The sequence below is a fragment of the Leptonychotes weddellii genome, chromosome 2 (genome assembly GCF_054177405.1).
Source record: "Leptonychotes weddellii isolate Sample4059 chromosome 2, ASM5417740v2, whole genome shotgun sequence".
Taxonomy (NCBI): domain Eukaryota; kingdom Metazoa; phylum Chordata; class Mammalia; order Carnivora; family Phocidae; genus Leptonychotes; species Leptonychotes weddellii.
The window spans coordinates 29,759,620-29,774,043 of record NC_138370.1 but is presented as its reverse complement, the minus strand read 5'-3'; the positions used below and the strand labels follow the sequence as shown (position 1 = coordinate 29,774,043).

At 38.3% G+C, this 14,424-nt stretch overlaps 1 protein-coding gene across 1 annotated transcript; it reads left to right on the top strand.

Moving 5' to 3' along the window:
- The first annotated feature begins 807 nt into the window (after positions 1-807).
- Positions 808-10,600, top strand: ADAM9 (ADAM metallopeptidase domain 9). Its single transcript, XM_081809421.1, has 5 exons — positions 808-915; positions 2,703-2,774; positions 3,924-4,093; positions 9,866-9,947; positions 10,426-10,600. The coding sequence occupies exons 2-5, from the start codon at positions 2,709-2,711 to the stop codon at positions 10,561-10,563; spliced, it is 456 nt and encodes a 151-aa protein (XP_081665547.1). The 5' UTR covers positions 808-915; positions 2,703-2,708; the 3' UTR covers positions 10,564-10,600.
- The last annotated feature ends 3,824 nt before the right edge of the window (positions 10,601-14,424 follow it).

Sequence of the window (14,424 nt, the reverse complement as noted above, 5' to 3'; positions counted from 1 at the left end):
GAGTATATGGCATTATTTTCATTGCCTCTCGCTGTGCACTCTTTTGACTGTTGGACTGTTCTTTTTTTTAAATTTTTTAAAATTTTATTTATTTATTTGACAGACAGAGCGAGAGAGGGAACACAAGTAGGGGGAGTGGGAGAGGGAGAAGCAGGCTTCCCGCCAAGCAGGGAGCCCTATGCGGGGCTTGATCCTAGGACCCTGGGATCATGCCCTGAGCTGAAGACAGACGCTTAACGACTGAGCCACCCAGGCGCCCCTGTTGGACTGTTCTTTTTTAACTTTAATCATTGGAAAACTTTTAAATTTTTGTCGAATTCTGTACTTTATATGAATTTCTGAAAATCACTGAACTAGTCATTTTTTGAAGCAGCAACCTTGTCCTCACTCCTGCTCTGGGTTATTATATTCTTGCAATATTATAATTATTACCTTCATTTTTCCACTTTTAATGTAGTAGTGGGGTTTCCCATTAGAGTGTGTGTGCGTATGTGTAGTTTTGATATTAGAAAATCAGTAATTCTGCTTTGGAAATTTGAATACCTCATATTATCATTAACTAGAATTTTTCTCAGACTAGTACAGAGAGCAGATAGCACTTTTTTAGAAAAAAAATGTTTTTGGCTTTATTGATCTGTGTGAAATAAAATAATTTTATCATGTTCTTAGCAGACCTGAAATAAGAGATTAGAGATGAGGGTAAAGGTTGCTACCTATGAAACACATGTAGTTTTTGTTTTTTTTTAAACACGTAGTCTTATAACTTTTTTTTTTCTTTATGATGTTTGTTTTTTTGACAGAGAAGAAGAGCTGTCCTGCCACAGACCCGATATGTGGAGCTGTTCATTGTCGTAGACAAGGAAAGGGTAGGATTGGTGACAGTTTTTCTTCTTTTTCATGAAAAGCAGATGAGAAGTGAGCATCCCATGAAGGAAACATAAAATATAATATATTTGTATTGATTTTTCTTAAATGTAATTTTAAAACTAAAATGGCTTTTTTCTTTTAAACATGCTTGATGTTCATAATCCCACCAGAAGCTGAACATAGCAAATGAGAATACCTCTAACTATTTTTTACTGGTGATTTTTCCCCCCCTGTTCTTTTGGGTGATTTGCTTATGCACACTTTCTTCACTGCCCTTCAGTTAGGGTCACCTTTTCAGATGACTTTAAAGGACTGTGATGAAAAATCAGCTAATCAGATACTGCTTTGTTGCCTAATGAAATTGCTTTGCTTTTTAGAATTTCAGCTAACTTATATATACTTCACTATAAGAGGCAGAAACTTCTGGGTCGTGGCATGCTTTAGAAGGGAATAGAGGAGAATAGTTGATTTTAGCATTTACTATTAATTTCTGTGTCCAGGATAACACCAGGGATTTTCCTTATTCATATTTAAGAATTGTGCTTAACTTAGCTAAGAAAAATAATGGGTCTATTTCAGCATTTACAGGGTTATCAGTTTTAGATACAGCTGTTACATAATTTAACATATAGATTATTTGAAATATTTTGTCTGACTTTTACTTCAGCTTTGTTGTTTGTGTGAAAAGAGTTGTTTGTAGAAACTTAACAATATTGGCAGTTCCTTTCTTATAAGCAGCAGAGACCGTTTAGAGGATTTTTATGGTTTTAAAAAAAATCCCTTATTGTGTATAGGTTGGAAATAAACAAGCTGTATTTATTAACAGATAGAAACGTATTCAGATTTGTTCATTATAGGTTCATTACCCTCAAGTGGTAGAAGGAAAAAGCACAGGGAGTATGACCAAGCATGAACTTTACCCTGATAATGGAAAAAGGTTTCTGGAGAATGTTTGGACAAGTCAAAAATAGAGATTTGAAGTGTTTTTATTGATTACTCTCTCCAGATAGATTCATTATGTACTGGTGGAAAATGGTTCAAAATAAGAATGATTCCATTTTAATCAAACCTTATCTGATATATTAAATTTTTTTGTTTAGGAGTATCATCATAAAATGCATGACTGATAAAAGGTCTGATTTATTCTGATATTAATGCTCTTATCTTAGAGCAAAACCATACATTCTTTTTAAAATTTCTTTTCATTAGTTATTTAGTTGGTTGTAATAAAATAATGTTAAAATGGACATTTGGATTTAGCCAGGTGTTGAAGAAAATCATCAGTCATATCAGCTGTTTGTTTTAATATAAACTTTTAAATATCTATTTTGTCTACATATAATGTCTGTTGGTGAACATTGGTTAATCTCTCATTAATTTAGCCCAGAGTTTAGAAATTGTTTATTGGTAATGTCTTTAGCCTAAGGGATGAAAGGGTCAGGAAATATGTTAGATTGTTTTTATTCCTTTATCTGTGCATTTTGATTGTTTTAAACACTACCTTTATAAACTGTTCGAAAACATTTTTGCATTAAAATGAATAAAAAGAACATTAAAGAGAATTAATTTTAAAATTATGCTAATTTGGAGCAAATAAAGACTTCAGTATGTTTTCCTTATTATCCATTTCACACTTGAACCTGTTTTTCTTATTCCTATTTATCACTGAAATGTATCCTTTAGATTTGTTAATTTGAAAGGCAGGTGAGTGTCTAAATGTCTCCATTTTTAGTTCAGAGGAAATATTTGGGATTCTTATCTTCATTATAACAGATTTTAGAAATTTTTTTCATAAATGACTTTGGTGAAAATGATTTTCCTTTCTTGCTTTTCAGTATGACATGATGGGAAGAAATCAGACTGCAGTGAGAGAGGAGATGATCCGTTTAGCAAACTACTTGGATAGTGTGAGTTGTATTTTCTATTAACTGGGATTATTCTAGCCTGTCTTTTCATAGTCTCAGAACAGAATTTAAAAATTGTCTCATTTGAGTTCTGATTATCCTAGGGACTCAGTCTTTCAGGGGTCTGTTTTCTAGTTTGTTTTGTAACATTTTTTATGTTTGAAAGGAATATATAACTGTAGAAAGACTGAGACAAGTAAGAGATTTCATATCAGCATCTGTTTTATCCTCAGTGTAGAAAGGGTAAGGAACTTTGGCATTTATGAAAAGATAATTGAATTTTTACTCAATCTTACTTTGATGAAGGCTGCCTCCTACTCTGAAACCATGATATGACAGTGTGTGTGTGTGTGTGTGTGTGTGTGTGTGTGTGTGAGTGCGAGAGGGAGAGCAAGAGGGAGGGAGGGAGAGAGAGAGAAATTTGGTTTGAGACTTTGTAGTTCATTCATCCAGTGGGAGATATTGAAGAATTAGATGCATGTTCTTATAAGATAATTTCATCTATAAGGTATTTCCCTGTTGTGAATATTAAGCATAATAATAATGATGAGGACAGTAGTGTTCTCTTGAGCATTTATAATATGCTAGAAACTGAGCCAAGTGCTTTACATTTATTGTCATTTATTCCTCACAGTATCTCTATGAAATAAAAATGAGTTCCATAGTGCACTATCTGAAACCTTTGGGGTATGTGTAATTAGAATTTTAGGTAAAAGTTTAGAAAGGTAATATGGTTCACCATGTATTGCATAACAGGATCTTCTGGTAGCTCTTTGTAATCAAACTCACTGATATTCCTATAGTGAAATGTATGAGTATTTACATTAAGTGAGATACGTATGGACCATAAATAGATTTACATTAGTTTAGGGCAATTTGGAAGCCAAATTTACCAAAAACTTAAAATTTTCAGTTTGTCAGATTTTGGAGTGGAAGATAAAAACAGTTTTGAACTTCTATTACTTTTATTTTGTGGATGAGGACACTGAGACTCTTCAGAGGTTAGAGTCTCATTATATTGAACGAAATGTATTTTTTGGAGGGGAGGAGTCCTGTTTTTATTTCAAGTAGTTGTGTTACTTCATCATAAGTTAAAAGATACTCTTGTATTCTTTAATATATTTTATAGACTTTTATTTGTTTTCTTCCTAGATGTATATTATGTTGAATATTCGAATTGTGCTAGTTGGACTAGAGATTTGGACAAATGGAAACCTGATCAACATAATTGGAGGTGCTGGTGATGTGTTGGGGAACTTTGTACAGTGGCGGGAAAAGTTTCTCATAACACGTCGGAGACATGACAGTGCACAGCTAGTTTTGTAAGTGATTTTAAGAAAAGTGCTATTAATGAAATGATCAGAACAGTAACTTTCGCTTATTTTCTTTTTTTAGAATCATGTTTTCTTAAGGTTTTTGAGCATTCGTCTGAATAAGGAGAGCTTTGTATGATACCCCACAAGTCACAGTATGATAATGAGACTTCCCTTCTGTGTTGGATTCCCTGTCACCTTTATTCCATGTCCTTCCTCTTTCTTGGGTTTTACTCGCTCACCGTGGTATGGCATGTTTTCTAGTTCTTCTTGTGAAAGAATATATGGAAAGAAAAAATTTTGACCCTTGCATGTCAGAAAATGTGCTTCACTGTCTCAGAATAGAATTTAAAAATTACATCCGTGTGACCTCTGATTACCCTAGGGCCTGAGTGACTCAGTTTTTCAGAGGTGTGCTTTACAGTTTGTTTTGTAACTTTTTTGATTATTTGGCTGTGTGTAAAATTCGAGGCATGAAGTCTTTTTCCTTCAGAATTTTGAAGGCATGGCTCTTTCTTTTGACTTCCAGTATTACTGTTGAGAAGCCTTAAGCCTTTCTGATTCCTGATCCTTTGTGGGTTTGTTTGTTTGTTTTCCTCCTTCTCTGGAAACTTCTAGGATCTTCTCTTGGTCCCCAAGCTTCTGAATTGTCCTGATGATATGCTTCAGTGTAGGTCTTTTATCACTCATTGTGTTGTGTTCTTAGTGGGTAACTTCAATCTTGAGACTGATGTCTTGCAGTTTTAGGAATTTTTTTCTAATTATTTTGTAGATGAGTTGATCCTCTTTATTTTTGTTCGCTATTCCTTCTGGGGTTCCTTTTATTTGGTTGGCTGTTGAGTTTTCTTGTGCTTATCCTCTAATTTTGTTATCTTTCATCTCCTTTCTTTTTGTCTTTTTGTTCTACTTTCTGGAATATTATTTCCTTAAATTTTTCTTCTAAGCTTTCTATTGAGTTTTCTATTTCTGCAATCTTATTTTTAATGTTCTGTAGATCTTTTTGTCCCCTTTAATTTATATAGTCAAGTTCTGATTTCATGGATATAGTAATTTTTTTATTCTCCTTGGGATCTTGCTGATAGATGTTTTTAAAATTTTCTTCTTTTACATAGCATTTCCACGGTACCATAATAAAACCTAAACTTATATAAATCACTTAATACAAATACAGTTCAAAACTTAAAGCAAAATCCTCATTTAAAACTATTTGAAACATTTCATCCTTCTTAAAAGTTTTCTGGCTTGAGGGATTGCAGTTTTGAAGGCCTTAGCCTACTGCAGCCTCCTTTGCTTGGCAAAGCAATAAAGCTATTGCTCCTCTTTATCCCCCCCAAACACCCTACCCCCCCCGCCAAAGTTTTCTAACTCGATAGGCTGGCTTTTTGCAGAAAAATGTTCTAATTTATATATTTTTGCCTCCCTCAGTGTTGATGGTACCTAAAACTCATAATTTTTTTCTTTTAAGATTTTATTTATTTATTTGACAGAGAGAGACAGCAAGAGAGGGAACACAAGCAGGGGGAGTGGGAGAGGGAGAAGCAGGCTTCCTGCCAAGCAGGGAGCCCAATGCGGGGCTCGATCCCACCCGGGATCATGACCTGAGCCGAAGGCAGACTCTTAACGACTGAGCCACCCACGTGTCCCTAAAACTCTGAATTTTTTTTTTTTTTTAAGATTTTATTTATTTATTTGCGAGAGAGACAATGAGAGACAGAGAGCATGAGAGGGAGGAGGGTCAGAGGGAGAAGCAGACTCCCCGCTGAGCAGGGAGCCCGATGTGGGACTCGATCCCGGGACTCCAGGATCATGACCTGAGCTGAAGGCAGTCGCTTAACCAACTGAGCCACCCAGGCGCCCCACTCTGAATTTTTTTCTGAGGAAAAATTTCCCTTGTGTTGAGGTTAATGTAGAACATGAAATCATCCATAATACCTGGCTTGCTAAAATGTAACACGGAGGCCGCTGGAGGCAGGGAAGGTTTCAGAGAAGGGCCTCGGCCTTTGGACTGCTGGGGCCTGCATGACCACTCTGCCATGACCACTCTGCTGTAGGAATGCCTCTCGGAGTTCCCCGAAGCTTTTTAGCCCAAACAGCCACCCTGGGATCTAAGAGATGTATGCATTGTCCCTTAGGCTATGTTTAGCAGAACTCGTAGAACAGGCAGATTAGCATATCGTATCTTTCCCGTAAACAGATCCTCCTAGTTCCAGCAAGACCCCTTGTCACACATCACATGCTTGAGAAAGAGTGATAAAGATTTATGATTCTCCTGAAGGACCAGTAAAGGCGGGAGCAAAGAAGAGCAAAGGGTCTTGTCTCTGAGCGTTGACCCCCTTGCTTTCTCCTCTCTTTCACAGCGAAGTTTGGAGTCATCTTTCATCCGTCCACACAGGGAATGCTGGCCATTCCCCTTACCCTTGATTTTCTTTTGTTTTCTTTTGTTATGTGAGTTAATTCATTAATTAATTTTTAAAAAGATTTTATTTATTTGACAGAGAGAGACACAGTGACAGAGGGAACACAAGCAGGGGGAGTGGGAGAGGGAGAAGCAGGCTTCCCACGGAGCAGGGAGCCCGACTCTGGGCTCGATCCCAGGACCCTGGGACCATGACCTGAGCTGAAGGCAGACGCTTAATGACTGAGCCACCCAGGCGCCCCTTATGTGAGTTAATTTAAAGCAAGGCAGTGAAAATGCCAAAGTGGATTTTTATAGCCCTTTTTATGAATTTTTAGTTAAATTACACCTGCAAGTATCCACCTGCCAGTGGGCATGCCTTCTAGTTCACATAGGGCCAGAAGGGACAGGCATCTAGCACATTTCTCATGCCTTGCCCAACCAAACCTACCAAACTGTCTTTGTCTTTCCTGTCTGTATCCACTTGTCATGTAGAGGCATTTCCCAAATGTCTGTCTAATGATCCCTGGTTGTGTTTTTGGTTAAGAATGGGGTACTAAAGGGGCGCCTGGGTGGCTCAGTTGTTAAGCGTCTGCCTTCGGCTCAGGTCATGATCCCAGGGTCCTGGGATCGAGCCCTGCATCGGGCTCCCGGCTCCGCGGGAAGCCTGCTTCTCCCTCTCCCACTCCCCCTGCTTGTGTTCCCTCTCTCGCTGTGTCTCTCTCTCTCAAATAAATAAAATCTTTAAAAAAAAAAAAAAGAATGGGGTACTAAAGAGCCTTTTGGAAGCATTGAATACATGAGTAGGGCCTGGGGACTATGGCATTAAGTAGAGGGTGATCTGGCTAAAGTGTTTCCTTGGCAATCCCCTATGTCAGTATCTCTGGCCCTCTTCTCCTTGCTGGTCAGATGCCCCAGAGAAAGACTTATTCATTCATTTATAATATATTTATTAGGTGTATACCCTAGGCACTGGGGTTAGCAATGAATAAAGAAGACAGAAATTCTCTATTTTTAAAATGTTTTAAATTTTTAAGCAGGTTTATTGAGGTGTGATGGATGAAGATTAAACTGCATATATTTATTTATTTATTTATAAAGATTTTATTTATTTATTTGACAGCGAGAGAGACCGCGAGAGAGGGAACACAAGCAAGGAGAGTGTGAGAGGGAGAAGCCGGCTTCCCACTGAGCAGGAAGCCCGATAATGTGGGGCTCGATCCCAGGACCCTGGGATCATGACCTGAGCTGAAGGCTGAGCCACCCAGGTGCCCCTAAGCTGCACATAATTAAAGTGTACATTTGGAAGAGTTTTGACATATGTATATAGCCATGAAACTATCATCATGATCAAGATAACAAACATACCCATTCCCTCCAGGCTCCTTTGTAATCCAATCTCCTCTCCCCTCCAAAAAAAAAAAATTCCTTCCCCAAGCAACCACTAATCTTTTTTTCTGTTAATGTGGGTTAATTTCCATTTTCTAGAATTTTCTGTAAGGGAACTCATATAGTTGTACTGTGTTTGTCCAGATGAAAATTCTTGCCTTCATGGAGTCCCTATTCTGGTAGAGGAGATTAGCCATAAATGAAATAAATGAATGTGTATAATACATTAAATACTAATAAGTGGTAAGGAGGAAAAATAGAGCAGGGAGGGTAGAAGTAAAAGTATAGGAAGAGTGTAACTATACTTATGGTGGTGAGCATTTCATAATGTATATAATTATCTGATTACGTCTGACATTAATATATCAATGATTTCAATTAAAAAAATGGGAAAATGAAGACGTATTGGTCTGCAATGAATTGGAAATTAAAGAAAAAATTACTGGCCCTTCCCTATAGTTTGAAAAGCACTGCCTGAGATGATGCATAAGGCTGAATTCTCCGTCTCCTTGCCTTTGGCTTAGCCACTTAAGGCCAAGGGCGGGCATCTGCCTTTCTCATCTGAAGGAGTTGCCTGCCTTGGCTTGCTAGTGGAGACTGGTACAGAAAGAACCATCATGAGCTTGGGCATGTCACATGGCCTCTGTCATCTATAAATTTTTGATAATGGAACTAGATATACAACACAGTGTCTTGGGTTCTAATTTTCTATCATCATGTGAAGGAATAAGTACCTCATTTTCCTGTAGGTGCATGTTTCTCAGGAAGGTTAAGGTTACAACCAGTGAAGCTCATATTCTGACTCAGAGTCCAGGAAGTGTTTGAAGAAACTTAGTAGCCACAGTTTTTGTTGCACTGTAGGCTCAGCTTCTGGTGACATGAAGACAGATTTCTTTTCTTGCATTTCTCCCTAATTAGAATGTGGTTACCTGGCTACAGGGGAGAAAGGGCCAGGATGGTATAGCCATTGAGGGTGGTAAATGTGGAATCAGATAACATTATGTCAAACCACAGCTTGGTGACCTAACAGCTGAAGATACAACTTCCCAGGGTCTCAGTTTCTTACTCTGTTCAGTGGGCCCAATAATTTTTATCTAGTAGGATAAAAAAATTCAGGATCAAATGGGATTATTTTTGTAAGGCACTTGTGAAGGCTTATAGAACATTTTAAATACATTGTGTTGTTATTATTATGCTTTTCTATTCAATAAATAGTGGAGCACCTGCCAAGAAAAAAAAGTATTGGAGGAGTCAGGTTGGCATGGTGAGGGAAGGCCTCGAAGAGAAGACTTGTGAGTAAAGACTTGAAGGAGGTGAGGGAATCAGTTAGGAGTATTTACTGGGCAAAAGAGTTCTAGGTGGAGAAAATAGGTTTTGAGATACAAGTGTGTCAGGGATGATTGGGAACCATATGGAGGCCATTGTGGTTCTTATGTCCCCGTGCTCCCTGCTTTGTAGCCTCCTATGTGTGTTATGTTCATTGAGTGTGTTACCTGTCTCTGCTCATTAGAATTTTTTAATAAGTAAATATAATGCATTTTAGGAAGATTTTTCATCTGGAGGGTAGGAAAAAAAAACTTGGTTTAGTATCTAAAACATCTTCATTTGTCTGAAAAATGAATTTGTGTTCGGGGCGCCTGGGTGGCTCAGTCATTAAGCGTCTGCCTTCGGCTAGGGTCATGATCCCAGGGTCCTGGGATCGAGCCCCGCATCGGGCTCCCTGCTCGGCAGGAACCCTGCTTCTCTGGCAAATAAATAAATAAAATCTTTAAAAAAAAAAAAAGAATTTGCGTTATTAATTTTGTTCTCTGAGAATAAAAAAGAAGTAAGACTTAATTGTATTCTGATTTTAAGATGTCAATTATCTTTGCCATTTTTCTCCCAGTCTTTGTAGGTTCTACCAGCCCAGTTTAAGCTTATCCAAAGAAATAAGAGCAGTGTGTTCCTTTTACCCCCCCAAGTACATTTTCTAACTTTGACCTTGTATTTTCATTTAGGAAGAAAGGTTTTGGTGGGACTGCAGGAATGGCATTTGTGGGAACAGTATGTTCAAGGAGCCACGCAGGCGGGATTAACGTGGTATGTTTTTGTTCTTGATATTTAACTTTGGACGTTTGTGTCAGGACAGTGTCAAGCATTTGACCACGTACTTCCTCCCCTAGTCCTTAAAACAATATTTTGGGTAGAAGTGGTAGACGTGGTTTTTCTTTAGAGACTGGATTAAGTTTTCTAATATTATGTGTTTATTAGCTCCTCACTTTTTATGGACAAGGAAGTTGAAACCCCATTTAAGAAAATTAAATTAGAACCATGAATCTGTTTTCCCATAAATCACTGCAAATAACTTATTAGTGCTAAAGTAATTGGTCTGTTGCTTAAAGGATCTATCTCCATGTCATATCAGTTTCCTAGTGAAATGTATGAAGACTGATGTTGGATGCTTGATTTGTCATGAAGACTGTCACCATTGTAGTGATTAATTTCCTTTTGTGGAAAAAATAATAAACATATCCTTTTTGTTCAGAAACCTAATTAATACTTACCTGTGTTTGGGCAGTTTGGGCAAATCACAGTGGAGACGTTTGCATCCATTGTTGCTCATGAGTTGGGTCATAACCTTGGAATGAATCATGATGATGGCAGAGATTGTTTTTGTGGAGCGAAGAGCTGCATCATGAATTCAGGAGCATCGTGAGTAACTGAATTCTTTCTTCTTGTTCTTCCTTTTTTTTTTTTTTAGATTTTATTTATTTGACAGAGAGACACAGTGAGAGAGGGAACACAAGCAGGGGGAGTGGGAGAGGGAGAAGCAGGCTTCCCACTGAGCAGGGAGCCTGATGCGGGGCTCGATCCCAGGACCCTGGGATCATGACCTGAGCCGAAGGCAGACACTTAATGACTGAGCCACCCAGGCGCCCCTCTTCTTGTTCTTCTTAATGTGATATCCTAGATCAGTGTTTCTTAAACTCTGTGATGTTCTCATGTCTATGTTGAAAAATTATTCCTGGCTTCTCTGAAATGAATTACATGATACACCAATGAGAAGTTGGTTTTTTAATTAAATAAATGATTCCAGAGAGCTTTAAGAAAGAAATATTTGTGTAGGCACAGGTTTGGAGCTACACTCTTGTGCAAATTGACACACCAAAAGAGTATAAGAACATGGAAGAATTTACATCTGAATTAGGAATTAGGAAAGGGTTTCTATTAGATATAGTGGAGGTTGGATTAGATTGAAAGACTATATGAAGCGTTTACTCATAAATCCCTTCTTGAGAAAGTGCTTCATTGTCACTGTAAATAGAAGAAATCTTGACATAGTCCTACTAACATCTCTACTTTTATAGATAAAGATGAGAGGCACGACAAAGAGGAGGAGGAAGAGTTAACATTTATTGAATGTTATTTATGTATTAGGCACTGTTCTAAGCACTTAAAATGCCTTAATCTTTAATGCTCAGCAACCTAATGAGATGTGGGTATCTCTAGTTAAGGATAAAGAAGGTGAGGTTACACATCAAAGTAAGTGGTGAGGCTGGGATTTGAAGTCAAGAAGTCTGGGTCCAGAGCCTGTGATCTTAGAACCCCTTCCTTTGCCAGGGTTCAAAAGGAATTACAATAGAGGGTATACAGGTGAACAACACCACTGAGTCGTTGGGCTTCTTTTTAGTGAGGATTTGTCGTAAGGGAACAAGGAGGCAGTAACGCTAAGTAGAGAGCTAGACATACACAATGTATATGTGAGTAGAAGCTGAGCTAGAGAAAGAATTAGATGTGGAAGATGTTCATCTTTTCCAAACACAGATGAAGGTTTCATACGGGGAATATCCACAGCCCCAAGTGTTCATTTCCTTTCCTACCTCTCTCAAGTTCCCGGAGCAAGGAAAGAATAACAAAAACTGCTGTTAGCCAGCTCTTTATCTTCAGATCTGAAAGTACAATTCTAATTAAATCGTGGTGTAAAGGAGAGCACTTGAGCGGAATTTGCTGCAGGATTTACCTGTTTCTGAGCAATTACTAGGCTGAAAAATAGATATGGAAGAATTAGAACAGTGTTCATTAAAAAAAAAAAAACTATACTTAATGAAAAAAGTAATTATATTCACAAGAAAAGTCTTATGTTTGTAAAAGAGTTCCTGTAGGAGGCGGAAGTAAATTTAGCATTTGGTTTGGCTGGGAGTGAAGTTGAGGAAGACATGAATTGAGGGAACAAGAAATGAATAATCAACCATGAGATAAGACAGGAGACTAAGATGAAAACAGTGGCATGCAGAGTTAGGAAAGAATGTTCTTAAACAGTGCTATGGTGGAATTTAAAGTTGTGTAAGAGGCAGTGAAGAATGGACCCATACTTTATTCATTCATGTATCAAGTATTTATTTATTCATTCATTTTTTAATTTTATATTTTTAAGTTTTTTTATTGGAGAGAGAGAGAGCTTGCACATGTGCAAGTGGGGGGCAGGGGCAGAGGGAGATGGAGAGAGAAACTTAAGCAGACTGCACTGAGCACAGAGCGTGACTCAGGGCTCCACCTCAAGACCCTGAGATCACGACCTGAGTTGAAACCAAGAGTAAGACGCTTAGCTGACTGTGCCACCCGGGTGCCCCTTATCAAGTATTTATTGAGTGCTGACTTGGTGCTAGACTTTGTTTTAGGCACTTGCAATATCTCAGTGAATGAGATAAAGACTTGCCCTTAATGGAGTTTACATTTTAATGGGGGAAGACAAACTAGTAATGTAATAAATATATCAATAATATGGAATATTAGAAGGTGATAAGTGCTATGGAAAATAAAATAGAGCAGCATTGGAAGATTGGGAGGGCCAGAGTGGTGGTGGTGGTGGTGATGGTAGAGGTTGGTTACAATTTTAGATTCGTATTGTCAGGGTAAGCTCCTTTGAGGTGATGTTAGACTAAATACTTGAAGGAGATGAGTAGAAAGCTGTGGGGATATCTGCAGGAAGAGCCAAGTATGAAGGAAGAAGTATGGTTAGGATGGACTTTTTTTCAAGATGGAAGAAATTATAGCAGGTTTGTATGCTCATAGGACTAATTTAGTAGAGGGGTAAAACTGGTGATCTAGGACAAAGAGAGAAACATTGCGGTAGTTGACCTTGAGTGGGTGAGAGGGCATGGGATCTGGGGCACAAGTGGAGGGGTTTGTTCTAATGGAGCTCTGGGTATCTATAGTAATAGGAATAAATGGATGTAGCTGCTGGAAATGGATAGATGTAGTGGTGGGAGTCTGTGGTTCAGTTTTTATTTATTTTTATTTTTTATTGTTATGTTAATCACCATACATTACATCATCAGTTTTTGATGTAGTGTTCCATGATTCATTGTTTGTGCATAACACCCAGTGCTCCATGCAGAACGTGCCCTCTTTAATACCCATCACCTGGCTAACCCATCCTCCCACCCTCCTCCCTTCTAGAACCCTCAGTTTGTTTTTCAGAGTCCATCATCTCTCATGGTTCGTCTCCCCCTCCGATTTCCTCCCTTCATTCTTCCCCTCCTGCTCTCTTCTTCTTTTTTTTTTTCTTAACATATATTGCATTATTTGTTTCAGAGGTACAGATCTGTGATTCAACAGTCTTGCACAATTCACAGCGCTCACCATAGCACATACTGTCCCCAGTGTCTATCACCAAGCCACCCAATCCCTCCCACCCCACCCCCCACTCCAGCAACCCTCAGTTTGTTTCCTGAGATTAAGAATTTGTGGTTCAGTTTTGTTAGTGAAATAGGAAGTAGGTTCATCAACTGAAAGATGAAGACTTTGAGGGGGCAGTGGTTGGGGATTTCAGGAGATAAGAGAAGGTATGAAATAGTTGTGTGGCAGAATGGGAGGATAAATGGAGTAGAGTATGTTTCCTGGGCCGTTTTAAAGGGTCACTTGAGATTCATAGTCATGAATTTTAAGTGAGATTAGTTTGTGGTTGTGGGTTTTTGTGCAGCCACATTCAACTGCATAGGTACATAAGAGAGTTGATGTTAACCAGGTTGTAGTTAGGCCAAATACAATGAAGTAAGAGAGGTGCAAGGAAGTCAGATCTGTTTGCATAGGAGTAATTATCATGATGGACCATGACATTTTAGCTGGTTAAGGCTTAGGAAAGGGAGGACATCAAGGGGATAAGGGAAGTGGAAAGGGAAAACTGCAGATGTCCTGGTGGGATTAAAGTTATACTGGAGTATAAAGGTGTACCTGGGGAGAGTAAGATGGGTGAAGTTGAGATTATAAATTATAGTAATGGTAAAATGTCCATTAAAAGCATGGCAATGAGTGGTTGAACGGTGGAGGATTAGATCTTTGGAGGAGAAGAGTTCAAGCCATGGAGAGCCCAAGGGATTAATAGGGTTATCTACCTGTATATTGAAATCAGCAAAAATTAAGAAAAGAATTGTGTTAGCGTGACAATGTTGGTGAGAAGGACATGAGAGGGAGTAACTCAGGGGTTGGTATGTTAGTAATAAAGGGTAGTGGGTAGTTTAATTTTATGAGATTCAGAACTGGGAGATTTTAGGAAGGAGTGAGAAAGAATGGCCTA

Excerpts from the sequence above, each read along its gene's own strand:
- ADAM9 (XM_081809421.1), top strand. The coding sequence starts at position 2,709 with ATGATGGGAAGAAATCAGACTGCAGTGAGAGAGGAGATGATCCGTTTA. Across the intron at positions 2,775-3,923 it reads TAGCAAACTACTTGGATAGT|ATGTATATTATGTTGAATAT; the intron begins GTGAGTTGTATT and ends TTTTCTTCCTAG. Across the intron at positions 9,948-10,425 it reads ACGCAGGCGGGATTAACGTG|TTTGGGCAAATCACAGTGGA; the intron begins GTATGTTTTTGT and ends GTGTTTGGGCAG.